This window comes from Alosa sapidissima, chromosome 9 (assembly GCF_018492685.1).
Source record: "Alosa sapidissima isolate fAloSap1 chromosome 9, fAloSap1.pri, whole genome shotgun sequence".
Taxonomy (NCBI): domain Eukaryota; kingdom Metazoa; phylum Chordata; class Actinopteri; order Clupeiformes; family Clupeidae; genus Alosa; species Alosa sapidissima.
Window position 1 is genome coordinate 27,699,613 of NC_055965.1, and position 10,921 is coordinate 27,710,533.

General features: G+C 45.4%; 2 protein-coding genes across 3 annotated transcripts in view; both read left to right on the forward strand.

Moving 5' to 3' along the window:
* Positions 1–10,921, forward strand: part of LOC121719390 (NACHT, LRR and PYD domains-containing protein 12-like) — a 705,660-nt gene that overhangs the window by 499,698 nt on the left and 195,041 nt on the right. The gene's annotated exons all lie outside the window — the stretch shown is intronic.
* On the forward strand, positions 295–10,700 carry si:ch211-286b5.4 (afadin- and alpha-actinin-binding protein). 2 transcript variants are annotated; one of them, XM_042105186.1, is made up of 13 exons: positions 295–814; positions 1,304–1,387; positions 1,739–1,836; positions 2,807–2,875; positions 3,205–3,322; positions 3,710–3,788; positions 4,205–4,325; positions 4,445–4,595; positions 7,574–7,677; positions 8,574–8,735; positions 8,832–8,943; positions 9,863–10,031; positions 10,307–10,700. In XM_042105186.1, exons 2-13 carry the CDS (start codon positions 1,327–1,329, stop codon positions 10,407–10,409), a joined length of 1,347 nt encoding a protein of 448 aa, XP_041961120.1. In that variant the 5' UTR covers positions 295–814; positions 1,304–1,326; the 3' UTR covers positions 10,410–10,700. The 2 variants fall into 2 exon arrangements, with proteins under 2 accessions (XP_041961120.1, XP_041961118.1); XM_042105184.1 differs by having other exon boundaries at positions 300–814; positions 1,327–1,387.

Below are 10,921 nucleotides of genomic sequence, written 5' to 3' on the forward strand. Positions count from 1 at the left end.
TACAACTGGTGCACAGAGCAGAGCCAATGTGTTGTAGCCCTAGCACTCAGAAAAAAAAGGTTGTGTGTCTCAACCGAGCACTGTCTGATCTCATTAAATTCTATTAGGATCAATAAATCTTACAATCTGCTATTGCACAATATGAGAATATGCAGATGAACCTTATAGGCCTGCTCGGAGTACACATCACCAGGCTGACGTGACTATAATCTGATTTCCTTCATGCCCCCCCCCTCAAATAAATAGGCTACAGTCTCACTTTCAAATCTGAGCCATCGAGTTAAGCATGTCTGAACAGGTCCGACAAAACAAACAAATCAGAATTGAAGAATGAGTCTTGCTTCCAACATCAGGCCAACATTTACGCTGTCATCACATACAGAGAAACCTTATTGAACCGTATAACATTCCAGGGACTCAACTCATCTGTTCTAAGAGCCAACTAACAATGCAGAGATGTTGATTGGCTGATACCTGCTTCTGAGTAGGGGAGATCACGTATCCGGTAAACAGAAGATTAAAGGGGTAGTGATGATTAATTAACATGGCTATGATACACCTGTGTCTTATTTGGAGTGGGACAGCAGGGGAAAAAGCACACAGAATGACTAAATTGTTAACTGTCTGATTAATTGATTAGCTGATTGATTGATGGAGGTACACTCATGATTGACACCTGTGTGCATGAATCAGTGGTAGAACAGCGTAGTTGCACTTGGATGAACCCGCATCAGCATTTCCACACAAATCTGAGCAGGTGGCTTTGCGTTCAGTTTGAAGCTTGAAGACGAGGAGCTCAACGCTGACATACAAGGTGAGTGTCCAGACCGCATACTTCCGTCAGTACAGTGCACTGACCACTTACTTGCATTGTGCCCACTTTTCGATGATTAGTATTGTCCCAATATCTGCACTATATACTTAAACTAAGTATTTGAAGTGTGCAAGTAGGTGGTTTGAGACACAGCCCATGATTTTGTCTGCATTTCATAGTCAGCAACAGAAACTGACCCCCCTCGCGTGAGCTGGAATAGGAGTTACATGGTGGAAAGGGAGGGTTTTCATTTATTCATTTTCATTTATTTCTTGGGAATAGTCCAAGACACTTTTTTTTTTTTTTTTTTTCTCACCCCAGGAGTTTCAAGGGCTATCAAAATAGCTTGCATTAAGTCTCCTAACAAAGAATCATTTAAAATACTAAAGGTTGTCCTGAAATTATAAGTTGACTTTTTAAAGGTCAAAATGGCAATAAAGGGCACAAAGTGAGGCAAGTGTGTGGTCCTTTGATGATGACATCACATAGATCCTGTATTCTGATTGGTGCAGATGGCTCACAGACAGGTGCGCAGACTACCTCTGACACGCAGAGTGCCACAGGATGCTTCAGGTAAATAATACATGTGTGTGTGTGTGAGCGCAACCTGTGTGTTGAATATGTCCTGCTGCCTATAACCAACTGGACGGCAGTGAGGATATTTTAGAGAGGCAGGTCGTAGTGATTTTGTTTTTACAGCTGGGAATAAATATGTTTATGTCTGTAGTTAGTAGACATTCTTGTCCAAAGCAACTCACAGTGAACTCAATAAACATCCCATTACATTATAACAATAAGCATAAGCCTATACAAACCTCAAGTCTGCGTGGATATGTAATTAAGTCAGATTTAAGGTAAACAGATAATAACAGACAAATAAAATAATCATCATTATGAAATAAATAAAGCAGCTGTGTTTCCCAGAGCTGCCCAGTGTGTGTCCCCAGACCAGCCCTCCGGTCAACGAGGCGTCCCAGAGCGCCCTCATGTCCTCTCACAGAGACCGCATGGCCTCGCTCAGGGTACGTGTGTGAGATCCACGTCTTGGAAACTGACTGAAGCAGAGCCTTTAGTTGAGCACTAGGTTTGATCCATCTCTGGGAAACGGTGTCAATATATTTCTCAAGAAACATCACATGATATGGAATCTGTTTTGGCATAATTTTGTGTATTAGTGAATATGTCTTCATATTTTTTTTCTGTTGCATGTTAGCAGATAGATAGATATATAGATAGATAGATACATACATACATACATACATACATACTTTATTGATTCCCAAGGGCAAATTCAAGGTCTCAGTAGCATACAGACATCACACACAACATGCACTTACAGCAGAAAAAGTAATATACATATATTTAAAAAAGTGTGTTTGTGTCTATAGTATTGTGTGTGTGTGTGTATGTCTGTTTTTGTTTGCCTCTTCTGCAACAAGAGCAGCTTGTTGAGAAGTATGTTTGTGTCTATAGTGTTGTGTGTGTGTGTGTGTGTGTGTGTGTGATTGACAGGAGCAGCTTGTTGAGAAGTATGTTTGTGTCTATAGTGTTGTGTGTCTGTGTGTGTATGTGTGATTGTTTGCCTCTTCTGCAACAGGAGCAGCTTGTTGAGAAGTATGTTTGTGTCTATAGTATCGTGTGTGTGTGTGTGTGATTGACAGGAGCAGCTTGTTGAGAAGTATGTTTGTGTCTATACTGTTGTGTGTGTGTGATTGACAGGAGCAGCTTGTTGAGAAGTATGTTTGTGTCTATAGTGTTGTGTGTCTGTGTGTGTATGTGTGATTGTTTGCCTCTTCTGCAACAGGAGCAGCTTGTTGAGAAGTATGTTTGTGTCTATAGTATCGTGTGTGTGTGTGTGTGATTGACAGGAGCAGCTTGTTGAGAAGTATGTTTGTGTCTATACTGTTGTGTGTGTGTGATTGACAGGAGCAGCTTGTTGAGAAGTATGTTTGTGTCTATAGTATTGTGTGTATGTGTGTGTGTGATTGACAGGAGCAGCTTGTTGAGAGGGACCAGCATGTGGCCCGACTCCAGGATGCGCTGAAGAGGGAGAGGGAGAAGGTGCGTCACTCACAAACAGGAGGATATATATATATATATATATAAAAAACCAGAGTGGCATCAGGAAATTAATTCCTCTGACATTATCAGGGGAACGTTTGAGAGGGCTACACATAGATGTACACACAAACAGACAACAAAAACAGAACTGGGAAACGGGGCCCAACTTCTGATACATTTTACCATGCCTTAAAAACTCTTTTGATTTGGTGGACAAGACGGGTGTGTGTGTGCGTGTGTGTGTGTTTGTGCGTGCGTGCGTTTGTGCGTGTGTGTGCGCGCATGCGTAAAGTGTGTGTTTACACGCCGTTCTGTCCTCTCTCCATCAGTGTGGGCGACTGCAGTCTCGGTGTGGCCAGCAGGTGGCAGAGCTGAGGCGCAGAGAGTTGCAGAACAACAGGCTGAAGGAGAGGCTCCTCACAGACAAACACAAAGACAAGGGACCCGGTTAGACACATGTGTACACACACACACACACACACACACACACACAGACTCCTCACAGACAAAGACAAGGGACCTGGTTAGACATAATATATTCACACACACACACACAAGGAGAAACTCCTCACATACAAAGACGAGGGACCCGGTTAGACATATACATACACACACACACACACCTCACAGACAAAGACAAGGGACTTGGTTAGACACAATATGTATATTCACACACACACACACACACACACACACACACACACACACACACAGACTGAAGGAGAAACTCCTCACAGACAAAGACGAGGGACCCGGTCAGACACCCAGACACACATAGGGACTCCTAACAGGATGTCATTCCCTCCTCTTTAACTTCTCTCTTCCCCCCCGTAGCCATGGAGATGCTCAATGCCCTGCCCAAGTCTCTAGCCAAGAAAGACCACGCTCCCAGGGGCACACGCTCTGAAGGAAGGTATGACCTTTCACCTTTCACCTGTAGAGAGGGGTTGTGACGATAGATCCCAGAGAGTCTTACTCAGTGGCCGGAGGTTGTGATGGCTTGGGAACTTTTGTATAGTTTTGTGCTTAGATATTCAAAAGCTAGATACCGCATTGGGCTCCAGAAGGTATGCAAATAGCACTGCCATCTTGGTGGGGGCAACAAACACTGGAGGCCAACAGAGAAAAAGGTGTCTCTGATTGGATATCAGACAGGTGTCTCTGATTGCCGACAAGTGTTGCCTGTAGACAGTAAGGTGTTTGCCCCCAGCAATGTGATCACATTCATATGGCACCTAATAGAACTCAACAGACAATGCGGTGTCTAGCTTTCTAATATCTGTGTGTGTGTGTGCGCGTGCGTGCGTGTGCGTGCGTGTGCGAGCACAGAAGGGAGGAGGAGGCTCTGCGTTTGATCCTGGAGAGAAGGGAGGCCGAGCTTAGGGAAGCCATGAAGCTTCGGCACGCCATCACCACACTTCTGCACACGCTCAGAACAGACATGGAACAGGTACCATCACCACGTTACTGTACACGCTCAGAACAGACATGGAAGAGGTTCTATCTGTCTGTCTGTCTCTGTCTGTCTGTCTGTCTGAATAAAACTGAACTCCTGGTGCTCTGTTCCAGACCCTCCATGTCCTCTTGAGTGACAAGCAGGTGGAGCCAGACAGTCAGAGGCTGGTCCAATCAGAGGTGGTGCTGGGTGATCATGTGACTGGGGGTGTGGTCAAAGAATGGGTCAGGGTCCAGAAGGTGCTTAAAGAGATTCATGCGCAAGGTAAGAGAGTAGGTGTGTGTGTGTGTGTGAGAGAAAGAGACCATGTGCTTATGTACCATGCAATCAAAGTTTCCCTTTGAATGACTCCATGTTGCAATGGATTACTAAAATCCCATCACAATCATGTTTCTATAGTAACTATATGGCCAGATGACTTGTCATCAGAAGGTGATGATGGAGATTTGTGTGTGTAGTGGTGGTGGTAGAGTTGTTGGGGAGGCGGGGGGGGGGGGGGACTTGATGTTATGTTGGGCTACACTTCTCATCTCCCTAGAATATTGATGGCTTATCATGAGTTCTACTCAAATCCTCTTGCAAGAGCACAATTTGAATTTGCTCAGCGAGTTACTCTGGCAATGAATAATGATGCTCATTACCTATGCCCATGAAACCGAGCTGCACCAATCATCGAAGTCTGGAATCAGTCAGTAAACGTTGGTAGTAGTGTTATCCAATTACTTCGAAGTACGGAATCAGTCAGTAAACATTGGTCGTAGTGTTATCCAATTGCCTTCAGTGATATTTTCAAATGCATGCTTGGTGCCGCCCCTCGAGTTGGGCCATTTTCATTATTCTAGATTTCCGGGTCTGGATTTCCAGGCTACATGAGTTCATGAGGTCAAAACACTCTCGGGTCAAAGGTCAACACGAGGACCTCTCTGCCTCTTTATTTATGACTTTATGTGAAAGGTGAGGTCACGGGTCATGGCACGTTGTTTATTTATGACCTGCTGCCCACTGTTGAACAGCAGAGGCGCTTGATTGGTCAGCTGTGATTGGGGCATGAGGACTTATTCTCGCTCTCTCGCTCTCATGTTTTGACTGTGTTCATACTAGTGACTTTTACACTTCAGTGTTACAAGCCTGGAGGCACTTCAAGCCTGGAGACATACATGAACCGTTGTTTTCAAATCCTTTTTGGTCAAAAGCAGGGGTGACGTCTGAAAGCATTGTATCCATGTTTTAGCCAAGCAAAAATAACGAAACTTGGACACCTGCTTCATTTTACTGCTGGACGTTGGCTCTCTGTTCCTGAGCTTACATCTATGTTGGGCTGTAGGTCTGAAAGGGTGGTGAGAGATATACTGAAAAATCTAAAGGAAAGTTTTGCACAAAGCCTTGTAAACTGTGTTGATCGTTGGCTTGAGGGCGGTCCAGTTGATGCCCGGTTTCCTGATTTGTATATCACTCCCAACTGCCCAATACCGGATCCTACAGAGAGACTGCTCTCCTTCAAGGGAAATGCAAGATGAGCATTTTGTTACAGCAGACAAGAAACTTCTGTACAATGCTCTTAAGTGTGCAAATTTTAATGTGCTCAGGGACAGATGTGCTACAAACTTTCTAATTGGTCAAGCAAACCTGAAGGGGGTCAAGGGCTTGTGGACATACGAAGCCGGATTTGCGCTTTCCGGCTGCTGACTGCTTAGAAGTTGCATCATGGGACAGATCTGGCCTGGGCAGCAGTTGCCTGTTGTCTTCTGAGAAAGGCAACGCCAATGGGTTTTGACCATCAGCTTTTCATTTTGGACCTGAATGGGCTGTCTCTGTTTTACGCATCAGTTTTAAGAGCATGGCAGACTCTGAAGAAAGAGCGGATTGCGTCACAAGTGGGGGGATGGTTCATGGAGGAACCTTTGTGCCACAATCCTTTTCTGAGGACAAAGGTCTTGTCTGCAGAGATTGTGAGGGCTGGGCTCACAGTTCTGGCCCATCTACGGGGTGGGCGCGGCTGGAGAGCAGCAGTCTCGCTGCAGCGTGACACTGGTATTCGGTCCCTGAGAATCCTGGTGAGGATGCTGGAGGAACTAACTATGGCATTGCCGGTGGTGTGCAGGGAGGCCCTGCAGGTACAGTCACCAGCAGGTTGGGAGGTGCAGTATCGCCAAAGTCCTTTTAGGCAAGTCCCTCCACTCGGCGGCCGTATTGCAACGGTTTTTGGGCACTCATCGGGCATCCTATGCGGCAGAAATAGAAGCAAGGCTTCACGACACCAATCTTGCTCCAGCGGCGAGTTCACAACACATGATTGGCACGATGTCTGCACAACACACCACATAATTGGCTCGATATATTCACATCAGACCAGATGATTGGCTCAATGTATTCACATGTCGACGTTTTGCCGAGGAAGGGGTGGGATATGTGTAGACAACGGACTAACCCCATGCATTTCTATGGAGGATTTTTTGAGTGCTGTGTCTCCTCAGTAGAAAGTCTCTGGTATCGATGAGGGGGGTGGTGTAGCCTCCCATGGGGGGTTGGATGTCAGGCCCTTTCAAGAGCTCGACAGGAAAACGTTTGTACTTGGTGTACATGAAGGTGCATTGCCAGGCTGCACTGGGTGGTGCTAGGGCGTGGAGGTGGCCAGAAGTGTTTGGGGCAGGATTTATATCTACTTGGAGGTATTTTTACTAGCCTCCAATCCAGAAACGTACGGCCGATCTACAATGGAGGCTTGTTCGTGGGGCTATAGCTACAAACAGACACGTGGCACGCCTGAATCCGGCAATTGGGAGGGAGTGTCCCTTTTGTGGGTTGGATGAGACGGTTGAGGACCTTTCTTTTCAGTGAAAGACTGGGGGAGCTCTTTGAGCTCCTGAGTGCTTGGGTAGCGAAGGTAGGAGTTGTGTTTTCTTTTCAATTTTTCATTGGAGGTGCTGTGTGCAAGGCCAAAAGGAAAATGGAAGTGTGTGTTGTCAATTTCTTGTTGGGTGCAGCAAAAATGGCAATCTGGATGTCAAAGAAAGTACAAGATGGCGGGCGAGTTTTAACCAATCTTGTGGAGTTTTTTAGGAGGGGTGGAGGGGGAGAATCAAGTCTGAATATGCTTTTTACAGGTTGGTTACATTGAGAGCTTTCTTGCAGTATGGGGGGTAGGGGGGACTTGTAGGTGTTTTTAACAATGTCAGTGTCTTTATTGTGTAGTGGTTAAACATCTGATATTGTTTCAATAAAAGTGTGAGTTCTCTCTCTAGGTGGTTGTGCAGGGGCCACAGACCAGGAGAAGCAGATAGTTCAGCTGGAGAGGGAACTAGAGGAGAGCCAGCAGCTAGTCAGACTACAGCAGCAGCTACTGCAGGTGGCAGTTACACATTTACATTAACACACTTTTACAGACGCAGGCACACACACGTTTACATTAACACACATTTACAAAAACACGTAGACATTTACATTAATACACATTTACATTAACATACATTTACACAAACATGTTTACATTGACACACATTTACACATGCATGCACACACACGGTTACATTAACACACATTTACAAAAACACACATTTACAGATGTGTGCACACACACGGTTAGATTAACGGCTCCTACACACAGCTGCGTGCGTTGCAGTGCTGGAGACGCATCCCATTCACTTTACATGGGCTCACGTCATCCGTTGCCGAACTGAATTGTGGGTCTGTTGCGTCGCGTTTCTCCCGTCACTCGCGTTGAAGTTAAGCTGTTGCTGCACCCGACAGACGGCACCGGCCAATCAAGCCAATCGACGGACGGCACCAACCAATCAAATTACGGTTATACTTCAAGTCATTTGCATAGCTACCGTCGGGAACACCCACTGGCCTGCGTTGACTGAAGCAACTATGTGTAGGAGCTGTAACACACATTTACACACACGCGCACACACACTTTTACATTAAAACACATTCACTCATGCGTGCAGACACACGTTTACATTAACACACATTTACACATGCGGACACACACACATTGATATTAACACATTTACAAAAACACGTACATGTTTACATTAACACACATTTACACACGCGCGCTCACACACACATTTACATTAACACACATTTATATACACAAGCACACGTTTGCACCACCAACTTCTGCAGGTGGCCCACACACACACCCACCCACCCTACTGTAATTGCTCTGATTGATTATGTTGTATTGTATATCATTTGGTAATATTCCTCCTCTTCATTCCTCCTCTTCCTCCTCAGGACAGCGTGACCCCGGCTCTCCCCGCCCCCCTCATAGACTCCTATTACCTGGAGGAGTGGGAGCGGCTTCAGGACCAGAGGGTGGAGCTTGACAGACAGAGGCGGAGCTTCGAGAGGGAGAGGCAGGCCTTTACAGACGCTGCCATCCGATTGGGCCATGAGGTCAGGAAAGCCGATGACTGTACACTGTCACAGGAAGACCGTACTCGTAGGCTTTGTGAATTCAAAGGTGTGTGTGTGTGTGTGTGTGTGTGACAGAGGTGCCAGTTTGAGCAGCAGAAGGCGTCTCTGGTGTGGCAGCAGTACCTGTTCAACTCTCCCCCTGTGAAGCTCTCCGCGCACCACAGCAGGAGGGTCAGCCCTGCCATCAGTGAGTCCACACTATATTATCATTACTATAATGTGTACCCTACTGTACCATCGCACCACAGTCAGTAATGATGGTCCATACTATTATATTAACGTATACTGTGGCGTCTAATATACCGCTGTCGCAAACATACCACTCAACCCCCACATTCACTATATATACTTATTACACGGCTCTTCACAAGGCAAGTAGAACGCTCCATTGACTTGAATCGGATTTCCCAAAGTTCTAGCGGTCATTATTTCTTGGGGAAAGGACCTCTGAAAAAAATAATGACCGCTGTCAATGGCAACGGAGTTTGTGCTTCAAATTCAGGTCTTTCATATCACTACGCAAGGACTGGAACTTCATTCAAAAGTGAAAGCAGACGGTTGATCAGCTGTGTTCTAAAGAATGTTTGATTCAAGTTCAGCGTGTGTTGTTCCAAACTATTTGTTTCTCAGAAAATGCCACGATGAACGGTAACAAATAGGCTAGGCTATGTAGGCTAAAGTCATATTGTGGGGAGATTATTATTTAGTTTTGGTAAGTAGCCGTGTAATAAGCGGGATAATGTATAGAACGCCGGTCATTATTGGGAAAATAAGTCCCTTCAGGGCGGAACAAGACCTGTTCGCCCTGTCGGGACTTATTTTCCCAATAATGACTGGCGTGCTATACATTATCCCTTACATATACAGTGATGCCCAATCGTCAGTATCACTATATATTACATATATTGTTCACAATGCATTCCTGGACAACAGGATTATGCATGTGATAAATTAATTTCTAGCATTTAGAGTAGACCAGTACTTGTTTTCCTTACATATACAGTGATGCCCAATCGTTAGTATTACTATATATTACATATATTGTTCACAATGCACTCCTGGTTTTCCTAATGTGTGATTGTGTGCGCGCGCGTGCCGTCCTCCAGAGATCTATCTTGCGGACGATCCGCTGCCCAACTCCCCAGACTCGCTCTGCCCAGCCACCCCCTCCTCCACGGCCTCAGACCAGAGCCCGGGGTCACCAGGTCACCAAGAGGTCACGACCCCCAGCACCCCTGAGCTCTACTCCGCCCTCAGGCTACCCTATCCCCGCAGGTACTCGACACGACGAGGGTGATGCTAGAAACACACCTGACCTTCTGGAGTGAAGTCACCTGTAGCCCATCTTGACGCTAATGTTGACACTAGTTCAGCTTAACACGTCTTTTAAAAACGTTTGTGTCGCAAATGTAATTCAACGGATAAAGAATACAAGGAACAAGAAATCCAAATGCCTTACGCTGATGTTAAATTCTGTAAAATACATTTTTTTTTTAACTTAAAAATAATCACACACATAAAATAATCTCTCTCTCTCTCTCTCTCTGCAGGTCTGCGGGTACTCCCTCGCCCACTGCGTGCTGGCGGGGAGGAGGTGGAACAGAGAGATCCTACCGCGCTCCCCGTAGACGCGACCACGACTACTCATTTTAACACGCATACATCACTACACACACACTACACACTCCCCGCAGACGCGACCACGACTACTCATTTTAACACGCATACATTGCCATGCACACACTACACATATGCCAACACACACTTTACTAGACAAAATGTTCAGATAAAACACACATAAGAAAACTGCACTTTACAACTCAACACGCACTGCTCATGCTTCTAATGTAGGGCTTCTTGCGTATTTTTGATATCATTGACATAAAATCATTTGTCATCTGGTATATCTTAAGTGTTTGTGCTAATAAACAATTTTCCATACTCCATGAGTCAGTTCTTATGCCTACAGGGGAGGGGTTTTAGCCCACTGCAGAAATAAACTTGACTGCAGGTCAATATTTACACAAATTAAACTACAACACCCCTTTTGGATTAGACCATAGTCTTTCTGTTTTCAATACCTTCCATGTTTCAAACTCTTTTTTTTGCCGCTGTAGACTGAAATCTACTGCATAACATTCCCTGATGCCCAATCGCAGAATTTG

What these genes read in the sequence shown, in the direction of transcription:
- si:ch211-286b5.4 (XM_042105186.1), top strand. Translation starts at nt 1,327, where the DNA reads ATGGCTCACAGACAGGTGCGCAGACTACCTCTGACACGCAGAGTGCCA. An exon ending in ACCGCATGGCCTCGCTCAGG is followed by an intron (nt 1,837 to 2,806) that starts GTACGTGTGTGA and finishes TGTGATTGACAG; the next exon opens with GAGCAGCTTGTTGAGAGGGA. An exon ending in AGGCTACCCTATCCCCGCAG is followed by an intron (nt 10,032 to 10,306) that starts GTACTCGACACG and finishes CTCTCTCTGCAG; the next exon opens with GTCTGCGGGTACTCCCTCGC.